The sequence below is a fragment of the Sesamum indicum genome, linkage group LG5 (assembly GCF_000512975.1).
Source record: "Sesamum indicum cultivar Zhongzhi No. 13 linkage group LG5, S_indicum_v1.0, whole genome shotgun sequence".
In the NCBI taxonomy this organism is placed as follows: domain Eukaryota; kingdom Viridiplantae; phylum Streptophyta; class Magnoliopsida; order Lamiales; family Pedaliaceae; genus Sesamum; species Sesamum indicum.
The window spans coordinates 12,747,559-12,764,057 of NC_026149.1; the positions used below are offsets into that span (position 1 = coordinate 12,747,559).

Sequence of the window (16,499 nt, forward strand, 5' to 3'; positions counted from 1 at the left end):
TTTTCATCCACAAGTGCATCTTGGTCAATTCACCATAAAAAATAGATGAAAATATAACAGATTGGGTTAATTGTTAGACGACCGTCAAAATCAGGGGGTATTAATATTTTTTCAAATAACAAGTAGGTATTCGTAATTATACCGAACCTCAAAAGCGGTGGTCGTAATTTATTCTTTTTCTTTTGTATTTTCATGTGTGTATGTGAGAGAGAGAGAGAGAGATATGAAAATTATTTGAGATTGAGGATATAAATTGAAAAATTGATCATATATAACAATATATGTATTAGTACAAGTAGAATCAATAATTAGAAACTCACTAAACTAATAATTAAGAGCAAATTAAGCACAAGATGACATACTTAGAAGAAGGAAGAAAATATGATTAAACCTCCACATGCAGCATGTTGTCTCATTAATATTTAAGCACGTTGTGCATCAGACCAGTTGTAGATCCATAAATGGAAACTCATCATCATGATGATCACCAATCTCCTTCATCAAACCATCAAACTCTGCAAAAACTGTATTCCCACCCCCACAAACCTCTTCTTGATCATCTCCCTTTATGTTCCTCATCTCCCTCACACCCAATTCCCGTTTCCTGTCTGAGACAAAGATTCTTGGCTCCTGTCTTGTTGGAACCCTTCTTGATGTTGACCTAATTTTCTTCGTGCTGCAAATGTTATGATGAGATTTAATTGGGTTTCCAGTTAGTCTTTGGACAAGTTCTCTGAAGTTTGCAGCGTCTGTTTTGATGATCTCTGGTGCAAATATGTGGATTATTCGGATTTTCGGCTTCCGTCGACTCCTTTGGGAGTTGTTGTGCATGTCTGGTGATACTGCTGCTGCTGTTTCCTGGGCAGATAATCTTTTCATCGTAACCAGCTTTGGAGAAATTCACAGAGAGCAGTTGATGGCGTAATTGTTTGGAAAGAATTGTGAATGTTTGTAAATATGTATATCATGTTATATATATAGGCGGATCCGGAGAGTGGAGAGGGAAAAGACTTGTTTCATAATCATGGGAAGGAACAATAAAATACACATTAAAATATTACACCTCAAGTTTTCTACATATATTTACATTATTCATGAATATGGACATATATATGAATTTTAATTAATAAAAGAGTAAATTACAATCGACTCTCTTAAATTTGTTATAATTATAAATACTCTTTCGTTATTTGAAAAATTATAAATATCTCCTAAAAATAATTACTATTTAACAAATCCCCCTATAAATAAAGGCCGTCTAACAAAATACTCCTTATAATGGGTTGGCTGCATCTCAACTGAAAACCTATTTTAATCCGTTTCTTTTTCTTTTAATTAGTTAACACACTCAAGTGTCAAACCACATATCATTTGTAGTAGCTAACCTCCGAATTCCATTCCAAAGCGGCTTATACATAAAAATTTATAATACAGTCATAACAGTAACTTTATTCACTTAAACTTTTACACTTTTTGCTCTCAATCAACAACAAGGCTACGAGTTCATTGCTCACTTTTTGCACCCTACAAGCATTCTTTATCTTATATTCCAGGGTTTTTATCGCTCCATTACCATTATTACGTCATATCTTTACGTTTTTTCAAGTATTCTCTTTTTCATTGTCGATAAATCAATTTTACCGATTTAAGTATCAAAATTTTATAAAAGTCACAAATAAATATAAAATATCATAATTTAATTATTAGAACTTGTCAAATTAAAAAAATTATAAGAGATTATAAATATATTTTGAAATATAGCATAAAATTTATATGTGTCATATTAAATAATTATTTAAAAAAAATATTATATATATATATATAATAAAATAACAATAAAAATAATTAAAATTATTCAACCATCATAATCATCATTATCATTATTATTATTATTATTATGATCTTTAGATTAATTCATGGGAATCGTCAAATTTTGACATAAATTTATAAGTAGTATATAAAATAGATAGCATAATGCATACTATGTATTTTGATATAAATATAAATTCACAAATAGATATGATCCGGGTCCCTTAGTATCTTCTCTCGAGGTGAGGTTGAGTGCATCCTAAACCACCCAGAGAAGCGATTTTTGAGAACAAAGTGAGATTGTTAGGCTAAGTCAGTAAAGATTGAGGTCGAAAGCGATCTAGAAGAGTTAATATTATCGAAAATATAATTGATGTAACATTGAAGGTGCTTAGTTGCCAGTTGGGACCCCAAAAGGTGCTTCCATGTCGAAATCACTAGAGGTGGGAGTTGGGACTTTTGCTGCTCCCGGAGAACCCAACAAAGCTAAGAAGAGGAAGACGAAGAGCAAAAGTAAAAGCACAAGCCACAGTAAGAGTTCCCATCCGACTAAATCTAGTAAGCACAAACGTCAGAAAGCTCGCGAAGTTGCTGATCTAGCCAGTGAAGATTAGAACAGGAATACCCTAGGAGACTAAGAAGGAGTTTGGTTGGAGGCCAGGGAGACCTTGAAGTCCCCAATAACAGCAGGATTGTCGAGATGGCAGGAGAGAATATTGTCCCCGATTGGGCCATCTCCAACTCCAGCACTGTCTTAAGGTCATGCGTCAGCCAAGATTCCTGAGAGTTATACAAAGCTTCCTGTCTAGAACATGACCAGGTGATCCTAGTTCAAACTTCTTATACCGATATCAAGGAGCACCTAGCTCATAACCTTGAACAGGTACGACCTTATTTCAAACTTCTTTTTATTGTACCTTTTCCTTCACGCACTCTTTTCTTTTCATGCAACTTTCCAAGTCACTGTCTTTGGGCACAACCTCTCCCTGAAATGCTCAATGTGGCATCATGAGAAGATGGCGATGGATGCCAAGATACTAGATCTTGAACAAACTTAAAGACTTCAAAAATCAAAACAATGAGTTGGCCGATTTGAAAGCGAGCTTGGAGACGAAAGCACGCGACTTGGAACATAAGGCTTATTTGAACTAAAACTGCAACAATTTATGGCAGAGTCAGAGAGGGCCTGTAAGGCTTCTTTTGAGAAGGGCAAGAAAGAAGATTTTCCCGCTGGCCAAGAAATTGGGCTCACTGAGGGTCGCATTCATATCTCCAATCAGATGAATGTAAGAGAGCTATCTGAGGCTCGTTTGAGAGGAGCTCGCAACTTTATCAAGGCTATGCCTTCAGAATTGTTGTCGAGACATATGTTTAGATTAAATATACATGAATGAATCAATTCAGGGTCGCCGTGACATATAAGAATTATAGAATAAAAATAAAAGGACCTTTCTCAGTTGATTCATTAAAAGTGACTTGTCAAAGATCCCTCTATTTACATGACTTTTCTCATGCTAAAGCTCTTTAGGCCCTCCCTCCGACGGAAGAAGAGAGTGGGGGGAGCTTAGAACTAAATAATAAGGAAATAATGAGGAATAGACACAAGGGGACTACTACAAAAGCTGTAGGTTTGATCAAATCTTTTGATCACTTAAATTTTTGATCAATTTTCACTGTACTTGATGAAAGAAAGGGGGAGCTTAGCTCGAGCTCGAGCTCGAGCTCACTAAAAATAGTCGAGTTCAATTCATTTACACTCCGACATCAGATATATTAATGGATCAAGGAAATGATTTTCAAACAATTTTTCAATTCCCTTTCCTATAATTGTTGGTATTTTTACTTACGCCGTGAGAGAATGCAAATAAAAGAGATCATCTGGCGGTGGAGAAGACGATCACAAGTTCACAACCATAAAATCTGCACATGGATGTCAGAGTATCATCTCATCATCCAGATCCGTTTCCATATCAGAAAGCCCAAAGAGGGATCTTCTGACTGGCCTCCTATGCTCACTGGGCCACCAAAGTAGGAGCTCTTTTGGGCCAAGTTTTCTACACAAGCATCAAACTACAAATATTTCTTTCTTGGTGGTTTATCAGCCCAACTCATCTGCAATTACTTCCTCGGCCGCCAAAAACTACAGCTGCTGCAAGAGAATATCAAAACAGCGTCATCCCAACCATCTATTGACAGCTGACACCTGTTGGACACGCGTCAAGAGCCCACCAACCTTCCCCTCTTATCTCCACCTGTACATTACTCAACTCCCCTCAAACCCCCCTATTTATACCACGCAAATCCTCCCTTTTCTTCTCACAGAACAAGTTCAAACTAAAGTAAAACGTCTCATTAAGTTTTCTGATAAAAAAATGCAGTCTGCTAAGGAAACAGCGTCCAATGTGGCAGCCTCAGCCAAGGCTGGCATGGAGAAAACGAAGGCCACCGTTCAAGAAAAGGTTTCTTTCTTAATCTTCCCATCATCATCTACTACTGGATTCTTCTTGTTAATTGATTTCATCAGTTTAATTTTTGATGAACTTAACAGGCTGAGAGGATGACGACCCGCGACCCTATCCAGAAGGACATGGCTACACAGAAGAAAGAGGACAGAATCTACGAGGCTGAGCGCCAGAAGCAGGAGGCCCGCGAGCATAACGCCGCCGCTAGGCAGACTGGCGGCGGGGCTTATGGTGAGGGCTACACCACTGGCACTACTGGCGGGGTTCTTGGACATGACTACACCACTGGCACCGGGGGAACTGGAGCAGGTGGCTACACCGCAGAGGGGGGACTGGGGTCTGATTACCCGCAGGAGACCATGGGCGGGATGACCGGGACGGGCGCCACCACGGGTGGAGGCGGGCGGGTGAGGCATCAGCACCCGAGCACCGGTGGTGGTGCGAGGACAGGACATGGGACGGGCAGTACATATTAGTGTGTGAGTGTGTGTGGAAGGGAGGGGTGAATAAATAAGAGGCGTGGCTGTGTATGCATTTGTGTGGTCATCATAGCCAGTCTTATGTGGTGTTTTTCTTCCCTGAGACAGCCTCATTAGTATGTTGTGTTTCGAGGCTTTCCACTTTCTATGCATGTGTTCTCTGTTTCGGTTTTCTTTAGCTATAGATTTGGTTTGTTCGGGTAAATGTTAATTTTCTTCAATAAAATAATTCTTAACATAGGTACATAATCTACTACCATGTTAATTTCCATAAGAAAATATGAAAAATGAATGACAACGATCTCTCGTTACAATTACGATTCTTTTGTTGTTTTTATAATTTTTACATCTACCTGTTTGATTTTTTATAAATTTTTTTAATTAAAAAAATACAGCTCAGAGTTGATAATACTCTCATTCAAAAATTAATATAATTTTAATTATATTAAATTTGAGGAGAGTTACACCAATACAAGAGGGAACATGAAACGTGATGCACAATCAATTTGTATCCATATCCAGCGGAGTCTTCTTTGTAGTCCCTGATCAATTTACCATGCAATTAAATGAATCACAAATCTGCTCAATTGTCTAATGCAGTGAGCAAGAGTAGGGAAATGGAAAGAATAAAGGAGCACGACTGTAATTAAGGTAGGTATTGGATGAGTACACATAAGGGTGAAGGTGTTGTAGTTCATGGTGGAAAGCCTCTCTAATATATATAAGCTAAGCACAGGTGCAGCATGAAATCATATCAATGCACAGATGGTGTTGAAGCTGCTGCTGCCGCCTGTCGCTGTAATGAATGTCCCTAACCAACACAAAAAGATGCACATATCAGATGCATCATCTTCTTCACAATCCTGTAATTAATACAGAGAATGCATAATTATACAGTACCATTCTTCCCTAAACCCCTTTGAGCCAACTGATGGATCCCACGGCCACCCCAGCCCAACAGGAGCTTTACACTCTTATCAACTTGAAACGCGGAGCATGCATGTACAACCACCCCACTCGTTCTACACTTAACGGATAACAAGAGAACTTGTACGACTATTCAAATCTTAATTTTTACAGTTAACCAGCTCGTTTCCTTTCCCCACGTCCAAACAACAGACACCTGTCGGACACGTGTCTCAACCCAAGAGTGAAGTGGTCGTCCTTGCTCCACCACGGCGCCGCCCACCATTTTAGGCGGTCCCAGATCTATATTAGTCCCTCTCCCTCTTCATCTTGCTGCACATTGTCCACTCCTACCATCGAGATCGTCTCCGCGCTGTGTCTCAGGACAGAAAGAACACTGTTAGTTCCATTTGCAGTAACAGAAGAGTTTGGAGATGCAAACAATGAAGGAAACTGCTGCTAACGTCGCCGCCGCAGCAAAATCAGGCATGGAAAAGACCAGGGCCACCGTTCAAGAAAAGGTTTGTTTTCTCTCTTACATTACTCTACATCTACAAATTAAACCCCTTGTTCCAATCTTTTCTGCTTGATTATATACGTTTGATTTCTCTTGTGTTTAACAGATGGAGAGAATGACTGCCGACAGCCCTCAAGAAAAAGAAATGGCAACTGCAACAAAGGAAGACATATTCCACAACGCAGACCTCAAAAAGCAAGACGCCTTCGAGCAGAACGCCGCCGCCAAGGAGTCTGGCGGGTCGTATTCCTACTCCACCACTGGGGATGTGGGGCAGCCCACCGGCGGTCACCAGATGTCGGCGTTGCCTGGCCACGGCAGTGGAGAGCCGGCGGGGCAGGTGGTTGAGGGAACCATCAAGTCCCATCCTATAGGAAAGGCCACCGGCACAGGGAGGCCGACCACCGCGCATAACACACATGTGGGGGCTGGAGCAAATCAGGGTTATGGCACCGGTGGTGCTTATAGTGGTTAATAAAATTAAAAAGATCAGACTAATGGGATCCAGCCGTATGAAATCTGCTCACGGAAGTGTTTGTTTTTAGTAGGCTTTCATGAGAATGAGTTTGTGTTGGGGTTTGTTGTTTCAGTTTTCACATTTTTTATTTTATCGTGCACTTAAAATTTCATGTGTTGTATGATATTAGCCTCAGATTTTTTTTCAGTTCTGAAGAAATTTATAATTGAGGCTGAATTCGATCTGATTTGAATTAAGAACTATAATATATATTTAATTTTTTAGTGCATAGTTCCTAAAACGCAATCAATCGTGACAAGTACATTACATATTCTCTGTGTTTCCAACTAAACTATAGCAATGCATCAATTCTGCAGCCATCAGAGAAACAGGGCATCACTTTTTTCCACGAAAAGGATTAACCAGTGACGAATCAACATGAAACAGGACTGGAGAGAAAAAAAGCACAAGCCAAGAAATGATCACTCATGATACAAGCAGCAAACCTGCAACAACTGATTCTGTACTAGTCCAAAATACTATGAATAACTGAGTAACCACACGAGTATTGGTTCTTCCAACTACTAAACTTAGACGGAAAAGTTCACCATGAAACCAAAGAAAACACCAATTGCGTCGTGCTAAAACGAGAGGTACTACTCATATCCCGCTTTTCCGTAGCTCAGCTGCCCCATGTGCAAAATGGCACCTGTCGCCAAAAGTGCAGGAGCCTTTGGAGAAATTCTCACATAACTTGGTCTTGAAGTTGCTCCCTGGGGCAGGAGGGCCGCCAGTAGCTCCCATTGGTTTCCCTGGGCCGGCTGCTGAGCCAACGCTAACAATAAGTTCTCTCACCATTGCACTTGCTTGCTGAATCTGTTCAAACGAACCCTCGAGCTCTATGTTTCTAAGATTTGGATCTGATTCGTGGTCTCGGATGGCCAGCTTGGCTCCTGTTTGCCTGCAGATCTGTTTGGAATTCACCCCTCCTTTCCCAATGACGGCTCCAGCTAGAGAAGCATCCACACTGATCTTGGCCGTGGCTGATGCGCCAAAACTGGCTGCTGGGCCTGGTATAGGTGCCTCCGGTCTACCACCAAAACGGTTAGGAATAGCTCCCATGGAGTGTGGATCTTCATGAGAAGGTGCAATAGGCTTGCCGAGCTCCCATTCACCATGAGCAAAGTGGCATTTGTCACCGAATTTGCAACCTTCTGCCGTTTTGTATTTGTTGCATATTTTGGTTTTAACAGCAGCTGCAGAGGAACCATTCTGGACAGCTAGCGGACCTGTTAACATTCTAGAGGTAGGGGCAGGGGCAGGGGCCAAGTTCATCATCTGGGCAACCGCATTATAGCCACCAGGAACATAGTGAAGGAAGTGGCAATTCTCACCAAATGGACAACCAGCAGTGCTGCAAAAAGTGGAGAAATAAGTTATATACTGCAGCATGAAAAAATTGGACTCCAGTTTAGGGAACCGACAGGTTGTCAGCAACCAAAGTTTGTCGGAAGAGTTCATATCCAACAATTGCATGGAGAAATAACCCTTAGCACCAGGAAATAAAATACTAACTATGAAGAAATTAACTACTAGTGCACTGGGACAACGGCAAAGAGTTGTTTGTATGCTAACTACCCATTACCAGCGCAACATAACTGCCTGTGGGATCGACAGGGGTTCTAGTTGGCTCATGTAAACTACAACAATCAATTCCCTATTCTCATAATCTAATTCTTATAGAATACCTAATTGATAAATGGCAACACTTGCAGCACGGAAAAGCACTCGGGATCAGACAGAAGTATATGGAATGTGGCACTCTCAACCTTTTACCAAAAGCAAGTATGCCTTCCAAATTCCTTGCGAGTGTATTCTCATATCCATTTTTAAGTTGTGCATTTCACATAAAACATGCATAGTACAGCTTTAGTTCTTCTTCTAATGGGACATTACAGGATTGTTTGCTCTCCTTATCTTTCTGGTAAATTTATCAGATATGTACCAGAAATCAGATGGATTTAATCTAAGGATAAAGGAATTATCAATGCCTTCGGGGGTGAAAAAACGTAGATGTTTTCCTATTGGGATTCACCTTCAAAACTTCAGAATATGAAAGGACTAACTTATTATTCAAAACTCCCATGAAAACTTCTATAACAATACTGCAATGTAGCCCATTATACAACTTTCCTTCAAGATTTAAATCAATTGGTGATTTAATCAAACTTTTTTACTAATGCCATCAGTTCAAGCTCGCCTGTTGCCATATTTAACTGATTGAGTAAGCAAAATGACATTTTCAAAGCAATAGAGGAAAAATGCTTCAACTGTAAACAAAAGAGATTTAGGTCCATTTTTGTTGTAAATGTCAAAAACCAAAAGACCAGCTGGATAGATCATAACAGCTTCAAGAAGCAGCTAAAATTTCTGTTACTTAGCTTTAGAACATAATTTGCAGGTAAGACCATTATTCAATTACCTAATTTCTTAAAAAAAACTGCTCCCTTATATTCCCTTCAAATTTCTCCAAGCCATGGATAGCATAGAAAGCGTAATAGCATTACATAAGAGCTTCTGTTGGTTTGACATGGAGAACTAAGAAGAATTTAAAATGTGATGTCATTTTATAGATCTCCTCACGAAGTGTCAGTAAATGTTAACCAAAAAGGCCAATAGTTTTAGGTTTACATTCGTTTCTTACATGGAAACCAAAGTAAAGCGAAAGTTTTTAAGTGTCTATACCTAGATCTTCTAATCACGAACACAGAAACATAACCTTTAAGTAACAAGTCAGCTGTAGTAGGATGAGATACGCACAATGTGCATAAATCTGAGGTGATGCGATAATTAGATACTGAAAAACTGATCATATACTTGCAAAATTAGAAACTGAAGACTCTCATGCAATAAATGATGTTTTTAATTACCCATGTGCTAGATCTGCTAGACAGATAAGGTAACTAACAGCAATTCTGCCATACTATAAGAATGAAGACTCTAAAGAATTTTTACGAAATACAAATACAGTCAGTTCATACCCAAAGTGCACATTAAAAGTTTATAAGCATAAGTAACGATTCCCATTGAGACCTATAAGTTAAAACACTAAAGTGATTAACTTTTTCCTCTATGCACATCAAATTGGAAAATTGTCGATGATAAAATTTGTTAGCGTTCAGAAGGAAATTGATTATCAATGAACTTCCAGTATTGCATAACTCATGTTTCCACAAGTTAACCTGGTCAACAAGTTCCACTTATTCATGAAAAATACTAGAAACTTTTACCACAAATAACACTAGTGCATTTGAACATTTGAATTTCAAATATTATATTAGGTAAGTTGAGATTTGAACCTGAAAAACTTCGTGCATGGCTTCGATTTGCTTCCTATACCACTTGAAAAGGAGTCGATTTCTGTTGCAGAACATTAATTACTTTTTCTCAGTTAGACTTTCTGCTGATTCTTACCATTACTTTGAGAGGTACTATTTTTACTCACTGCAGCAAAAATTTTAAAAAGCAGCCTTAAACATGAATTAACAAGTCTTAACAGCTACATGCTAAGACAATTTATTCAACTAAGATGTCCCTTTTGTAAGAACTAACCAGAAATTCCATATAAGTTCCATATACACATAAAATCCACAATTATTTCTTAACTGAGCAATTGGTAAAGTTAATAAATACGTATAAAACCAACTTCTTATTGGGATAACTATCTCCACAATTAAGTACTTCAATAAAATTTCCAGGAAAAGCTTAATAATTAATACAAATCCACAAATTTCTTTATTAACCCATTTTTCCATCACATCCCGGCAGGGCAAAAGACAAAATTCTTTTTGAACTTCTCTAAACGTTACAATCCAATAGAATTAGCACTTGAAAGCAATAAAAATATGAAAATTCCAAAATAGGAATAATAAACAAGAGCTTTTAACCTCAGCTTCACATGCCAATTCAGGCAAGTAATTGAGAGCAAAAAGATAAATAAAAGCTCATAACTAAGATTAAAAAAAAAAAGAAAAAACTTCCATTCCCTCTACAAATATCATGTAACTAAACACAGTTCAAGCAAGAACTGAAACCTAACTCGTAGAAATATAACCTGACTTAGATTTCTTCGCACCGCCGTTAGCAAATTCGCCTCTGCCTCTCTTACGCGTGTCCATAGCTCACAGATCAAGATTTAAATCGATTAAAGAAAAATAAAAGTAGAACGATACTGAAACGACAAAATTATCGGTCAACAGAAAACCTCAATTCCACGAAAGTTGAAAATTTTAAGAACAGCAGCTACTAAGCTAGAAGGTAAAAGAGCAAACGAAAGCACAAATGAACCAGTCGAATCCTAATCCTACTCTACAACTAGGGTTTTTACTCGGAGCTAGAGAGAGCGAAGAATCAAGAAGCTGAGCTTATAAATACTGAGGCCTACACGAATGGCAATACTGATAAGATTGGGGAGTTTATTTGTATATTCCCTTTTTATTGGGCAAGTTTCGAAATCTGGCGAGAAAATATCGAAGGGCGTTTGGAATGTCACGTGCTCTCGGATGCAGACTTTGTTCAGATCTGTCCCTGAGTCACGTGCATCTAAATGGGCTGTCATGGGCTTCATATATTATAATTGAAAATTAAATTAAATTATTCGATATTTGATTTATTAAATTTAATAAATAAAAAAATTGAATAATTTTTTTCATTGGATAAGGTTTTAAACTTGACTTTTTTTTATTTAATTAAAATTTATTTGAATCGAATTAGGTTAATAATTAAATTAAATTTAAATATAAATTTTTAAATTAATTATTAATTTAAACAAATTTGAACAATGCTAGATGTGACTCGACTTGAATAATTTATAGCCCCAATAGGACTCCAGCTTTGGACTCGCAAAAAACATTTGGGCCCATTTTCAGAAATGGCCCAATCTAGGCCCAGAATCCACAGCCCACAAACAAGGGGTAAAACCGTCATTGTAGGAGAAAAGAGCAGCTGCCAAAAGGGAACTCCCACTTCTCACTCTCTGAACGGCACTTTCAAAGCTCCCCAACAGTCCGAACCAACCAACCAAACACATACATACATTGTTTTCATCGAAACCCACTTATTTACAGACAGGAGAAGGCCGTCTTCAGTTCAGCAAAACCTTTGCACTCTCTCAGAAATCCTTTCAAGAAAGGTGAGTTCTCAATCTCATTGTTTGTAACTAAAAATGGGGTGGTTGAATGTGGCCTCGGATGAGTGATTGATCCGTTCTTGTTAGAATGTATCTGCATTTCAGTATTTTCCTTCTGTTTTTATGGTATTTATCCTTCACGGGAATCTGTTTTCCTTGCTGTATGGGATTTAAATGGCTGTTGTTCTTTGGACTTTGTGTTCTTGGGCTTCTGCATTTTAGCATCGACCTTCTTGTGGAGGTAATCTTGTTTTTCTAACTCTGTAGTTTTGATGCTGTGGGCCTCTACTTGGAGGTTGATTGAGATATACAGACTAATTTGCAGTCAATGAACAAGTATTTATTTACTTTTCGTAGAAAATTCATTTGTTGCCTTAAAAATGAAAATAATGAAATGAAGAATTCCAAACTTTTGCTGGCTTTGTCTATCTCAGAATGAGCATCTGCAGATTTTTTGTCTGGAACCCTACACTGAGTTGGATCTCCTAATGTCTGATTGCTATTGTTAGTCAAAATGAGTTTCTATGCAGAACATATTTAGTTTCTGTACTTCAAAAACATAAATGATCAACGGGATTTGGTGTAATTGTTTCTTCTGATGCATTTGTCGTTAGACTCTCGGCTTTAATTAGTTACATAGTTTCTTGTTTAATTCCACAATCTGTTGATATCTCTCGGAAAACTATTTGCAGCGTCCTCTAACTTAACAAGAGATGGCTGCAACAGCAACTCCAAGCACACAGATTGCGACGCCAAAACCATGCATTTCTGCATCCTGTAAAACCTCCAGATCAAGAATTGCATGTTTTGGTAGTGAAACCAAAGGCACATCTTGGACAAAGCTTCGGAGCTCGTCTCTCATATCTGCAACACAGTCTCTTTCCAAAAGCTACGACTGTAAACCATTTAAATCTGAAAGGCATGTTGTGAAAGCAATGTCAGGAGCAAGTGATAAACAGCCTTTGCCCGGATTGCCCATTGATCTTAGAGGTTGGACTTTCCCATGTTTTGCCTACATTGTTTTCCTTTTTGTAATTGTAACATTCAAATTTTTTGCTCATCAAGTATAAGGACGAATTTATTGCTTGTATCTGATAAAATCTATTTGTTTTTATATTGCGTTATCTGCAGGAAAGAGGGCATTTATTGCTGGTGTAGCTGATGATAATGGGTATGGGTGGGCAATTGCAAAATCTCTTGCAGCTGCTGGTGCTGAAATTCTCGTGGGCACATGGGTTCCTGTATGTATTTGAATTCTATATTTTTCCTCACTGCATCAATAGTATTTTAACTGTCTGGAATTATGTTCTTTTTCTAATGACATTCTAATCTTCTAGGCACTAAATATCTTCGAGACCAGCCTAAGGCGAGGAAAGTTTGATGAATCCCGCGTGTAAGAATTGATCGTCTGCATCTGCTAACTGCAATTATTTTGCTGTGCTTTGTTTATGAATCACCATTTTTGGCATTGGTGCCTAGGTTGCCAGATGGTTCTTTGATGGAAATTACAAAAGTCTACCCGTTAGATGCAGTTTATGACAGTCCCGAGGATGTCCCTGAAGATGTAAGAAAAAAAAAATCCATGATATTCCCAAGTTAAAAATATGTTTTTTCTATGCACAAACTTATTTTTAACATGATACAGGTCAAAGCAAATAAACGCTATTCAGGATCCACAAAGTGGACTGTGAAGGTCTTGTCTTCTACACACTTTCTTCTTCCTTAGTTATCTTTTTCAATTTCCCTGCCAGGGGTTTCTTATTGTCATTGTATCTCATTTGAGCTTAAGCATGGTCCAAAACGTAGCCTAGCATTGCCATTACTTTCTCACCTCAAAAGGGATAACACAGTCACATAAGTTGAATCATCTGAATCTGTCAGCCTATAAATCAATATAACTAAATAGTTGTAATGGCTATCCTCTTGCTCTTTTAAGACTCTTTGGCTTCTATCTTTCTGGCACAAGTTATGTCTTTCCTACTCTAATCACATTTCCACTCACACAAAATCTTCACGTCATTTATTTTTATCCTTAATTCCTCAGCATATGCAGATAGTCAATAATTTCACATGCTGAAAGCTGTCCTGTCCTGCAGGAAGTTGCTGAAACAGTGAAACAGGATTTCGGCACAATTGATATTCTTGTGCATTCACTTGCCAATGGACCAGAGGTGTGTATTTGTATATATTTGGCTCTCTCTTTCTTTTCTTACCATTGTGGTGTTTTCTTGAAATCACGATTTTTCTTAAATTTCGTGGCATTCATGTAGGTTAGCAAGCCGCTTCTGGAGACATCCAGAAACGGTTATCTTGCAGCCATCTCGGCATCAAGTTATTCCTTTGTTTCCCTTCTCAAACATTTTCTCCCCGTCATGAATCCAGGTACAGTGTACTTTCTCTAATCTTGCTTTTTGTAATCCTGTGAATGAAAATCAGTTTAAACTAGTCTTTTCCCTCTTGTCGGCAGGTGGTGCCACAATTTCCCTGACATACATTGCATCTGAGAAGATAATACCAGGGTACATATTCTCTTCATCTTTTTAGTGGAATATGATGTCTTAACTTCCCATGTTGAGTCTCCATTGTCCCTTCTGCAGATACGGTGGTGGCATGAGTTCTGCAAAGGCTGCTCTTGAGAGCGACACAAAGGTTAGTCCTCCCTATTCATGGTTTTATCTCCTTTTCCCTGTTCTTACATTTACCATGATGTCTTAAGAATTATCCTATCGGTTCAGGTGCTTGCATTCGAAGCTGGAAGAAAACACAACATCAGAGTCAACACCATATCTGCAGGTACATCAAATTATAGTGTTTGCTGATAAGTTTGTACCTCAGGGTGATGAGGTAATAAACAATTTAACTTAGTGATGTTGCAATCTCTACATCTTATATATGGATGATCACATTCCAGGCCCGTTAAGAAGCCGAGCTGCAAAAGCTATTGGTTTTATTGACATGATGATCGACTACTCGTTGGAGAACGCACCCTTGCAGAAGGAGCTAACTGCTGGTGAGTCATCTTCTCCTCCAAGTCAATCCCATTTCTTTACAATTACTGCAATTTGCAGACACTCCACAGATCATTCGAATGTCGACTTATTTCTCAATGTAAAGTATTTGTTCTGAACTACTAAACCTGAGAAATGAATGAAACAGATGAGGTGGGCAACGCTGCTGCATTTCTGGCATCCCCATTGGCATCGGCTATCACCGGTGCGGTTGTTTATGTCGACAACGGTCTCAATGCAATGGGAGTCGGAGTCGACAGCCCAGTTTTTAAGGATCTTGATATTCCAAAAGCCCAGAAAAGTTAGAGTCACACAGTTCAGCAGTGTGACAACAACACTTCAGTGAAAATTTTGATCATCACTCATCAGACATCAAATAAATGTTGGGTTTTCGTTTTCTTGATTTGATGTATTCTCAGAGACAGATGAGCATGTCATTTTCAGTCGGGAAAAAAACTTTTTTTGTTTTCTAGGAACAGTTTAAGACTGCTGAAGTTCTATGTTGTATTACTATGAATTTATGATTGAGTTCTGCATATTATAGACTGCAGCAAGTTAGTATGTGTTTTATTGCAGCTCCTACAGAGATATATAATTTACTAGTTAGTACTCAGTGCCAAGACAAGGGAGGATCGTATTTCTATATAAATAAATAACTTATAAATAATCTACAAAATATAAATTTAAAGTAATTAAAAAGTATAAAAACATAAACATACATTGAAAATTTAAATTTGTTATTTTACTACCTATATTTATTTAGAAAAATAAGTGATTTTTTTAATAAATATAATAAATAGTAAACTTATCTAAATTTAAACAAAAAACTTAAAAATAATCTTTTAAGTATCAATATGATAAAAAATGATTGCTCCAATCCACGGTCCACATACAACAGCCTAACACGAATCAAAGAAACCCAACGAAGTAGAAGGCCCAAAGAGGGCCTCGAGAGCTCCCACTCAACTAGGGCCCAAGGAGGATAAAGCCTAAGGAGGTAGTTTGTCAGTCCAAGGGGGCAAAGGGTCCAATGCCAACCTGTCCGCCAAAATAACACTCGACCATGTGGTGGGAAATTCTTCGGGCAAAGGTGATGAGGACGCACACATAGAATGTAACAAGGAACTGGCAAAGCCTCACACGTGGCCAACCACCTCTAGAAAATTGGGATGTGACTAGCAAGACTCTTATCCTACTTCGATATGCACCAGTCATGTGGGGATCTCTTGGATCTCTCCAACTAATATTGAATTCTTAGGAGGTCTGTGGAAACACAAAATTAAGTCGTGAGGATTAATGGAAACCCTAAACAACGATCTAAGCAAGCAAAAGATTGTAAAAGCATTTGGGAGCACTCAAGCCCTCCGTGGTGGTAGGGACACCTTTGACCCCTCCTCCAACGATAGCAGGATCTTCCAAGCTCACCAAGCCCTTGGCGAATCCCCCACGTAATAGCATTTCATTAGATACCTCATTCGAAAGGTTGCTACAAAGCTATTGGAGACTACGAAGTAGATATTGCCTCAACAGTGTAGGTGCAATTTATGGTTGTAACTCAAGTACCTGTGGTGGCTCTCGAAGCCGTTGAAGCACCAGGTGGCAAGGAGGCGCCCCCGGCTCAAGGTCCAAACAGCTCTCCTAGGGGAGTAGGGCAGGCCCCCACAGCCCCTAGA

General features: G+C 38.6%; 5 protein-coding genes across 5 annotated transcripts; 3 read left to right on the plus strand and 2 right to left on the minus strand.

Annotated features, from left to right (window-relative positions):
* Window positions 234–941, minus strand: LOC105162610 (VQ motif-containing protein 17-like). Its single transcript, XM_011080684.2, has one exon. It carries the CDS (start codon window positions 877–879, stop codon window positions 439–441), a length of 441 nt encoding a protein of 146 aa, XP_011078986.1. The 5' UTR covers window positions 880–941; the 3' UTR covers window positions 234–438.
* Window positions 4,114–4,955, plus strand: LOC105162494 (11 kDa late embryogenesis abundant protein-like). The gene is made up of 2 exons (XM_011080523.2): window positions 4,114–4,268; window positions 4,358–4,955. Exons 1-2 carry the CDS (start codon window positions 4,182–4,184, stop codon window positions 4,745–4,747), a joined length of 477 nt encoding a protein of 158 aa, XP_011078825.1. The 5' UTR covers window positions 4,114–4,181; the 3' UTR covers window positions 4,748–4,955.
* Window positions 5,977–6,800, plus strand: LOC105162495 (late embryogenesis abundant protein 46-like). Its single transcript, XM_011080524.2, has 2 exons — window positions 5,977–6,177; window positions 6,280–6,800. The coding sequence occupies exons 1-2, from the start codon at window positions 6,091–6,093 to the stop codon at window positions 6,646–6,648; spliced, it is 456 nt and encodes a 151-aa protein (XP_011078826.1). The 5' UTR covers window positions 5,977–6,090; the 3' UTR covers window positions 6,649–6,800.
* LOC105162496 (zinc finger CCCH domain-containing protein 14-like) lies at window positions 7,011–11,098 on the minus strand. The gene is made up of 3 exons (XM_011080525.2): window positions 10,745–11,098; window positions 9,990–10,050; window positions 7,011–8,044 (listed from the first exon to the last, which is right to left on the minus strand). Exons 1-3 carry the CDS (start codon window positions 10,806–10,808, stop codon window positions 7,291–7,293), a joined length of 879 nt encoding a protein of 292 aa, XP_011078827.1. The 5' UTR covers window positions 10,809–11,098; the 3' UTR covers window positions 7,011–7,290.
* On the plus strand, window positions 11,657–15,380 carry LOC105162497 (enoyl-[acyl-carrier-protein] reductase [NADH], chloroplastic). The gene is made up of 13 exons (XM_011080527.2): window positions 11,657–11,821; window positions 12,511–12,808; window positions 12,950–13,059; window positions 13,156–13,211; window positions 13,298–13,382; window positions 13,464–13,511; window positions 13,915–13,989; window positions 14,089–14,200; window positions 14,286–14,337; window positions 14,416–14,467; window positions 14,554–14,611; window positions 14,730–14,828; window positions 14,975–15,380. The coding sequence occupies exons 2-13, from the start codon at window positions 12,532–12,534 to the stop codon at window positions 15,130–15,132; spliced, it is 1,182 nt and encodes a 393-aa protein (XP_011078829.1). The 5' UTR covers window positions 11,657–11,821; window positions 12,511–12,531; the 3' UTR covers window positions 15,133–15,380.

What these genes read in the sequence shown, in the direction of transcription:
- LOC105162610 (XM_011080684.2), bottom strand. Translation starts at nt 879, where the DNA reads ATGAAAAGATTATCTGCCCAGGAAACAGCAGCAGCAGTATCACCAGAC.
- LOC105162494 (XM_011080523.2), top strand. Translation starts at nt 4,182, where the DNA reads ATGCAGTCTGCTAAGGAAACAGCGTCCAATGTGGCAGCCTCAGCCAAG. An exon ending in AGGCCACCGTTCAAGAAAAG is followed by an intron (nt 4,269 to 4,357) that starts GTTTCTTTCTTA and finishes TGAACTTAACAG; the next exon opens with GCTGAGAGGATGACGACCCG.
- LOC105162495 (XM_011080524.2), top strand. Translation starts at nt 6,091, where the DNA reads ATGCAAACAATGAAGGAAACTGCTGCTAACGTCGCCGCCGCAGCAAAA. An exon ending in GGGCCACCGTTCAAGAAAAG is followed by an intron (nt 6,178 to 6,279) that starts GTTTGTTTTCTC and finishes TGTGTTTAACAG; the next exon opens with ATGGAGAGAATGACTGCCGA.
- LOC105162496 (XM_011080525.2), bottom strand. Translation starts at nt 10,808, where the DNA reads ATGGACACGCGTAAGAGAGGCAGAGGCGAATTTGCTAACGGCGGTGCG. An exon ending in TGCGAAGAAATCTAAGTCAG is followed by an intron (nt 10,051 to 10,744) that starts GTTATATTTCTA and finishes GTTCTGCAACAG; the next exon opens with AAATCGACTCCTTTTCAAGT. An exon ending in CCATGCACGAAGTTTTTCAG is followed by an intron (nt 8,045 to 9,989) that starts GTTCAAATCTCA and finishes CACTTTTTGCAG; the next exon opens with CACTGCTGGTTGTCCATTTG.
- LOC105162497 (XM_011080527.2), top strand. Translation starts at nt 12,532, where the DNA reads ATGGCTGCAACAGCAACTCCAAGCACACAGATTGCGACGCCAAAACCA. An exon ending in TCGTGGGCACATGGGTTCCT is followed by an intron (nt 13,060 to 13,155) that starts GTATGTATTTGA and finishes CTAATCTTCTAG; the next exon opens with GCACTAAATATCTTCGAGAC. An exon ending in CCACAAAGTGGACTGTGAAG is followed by an intron (nt 13,512 to 13,914) that starts GTCTTGTCTTCT and finishes CCTGTCCTGCAG; the next exon opens with GAAGTTGCTGAAACAGTGAA.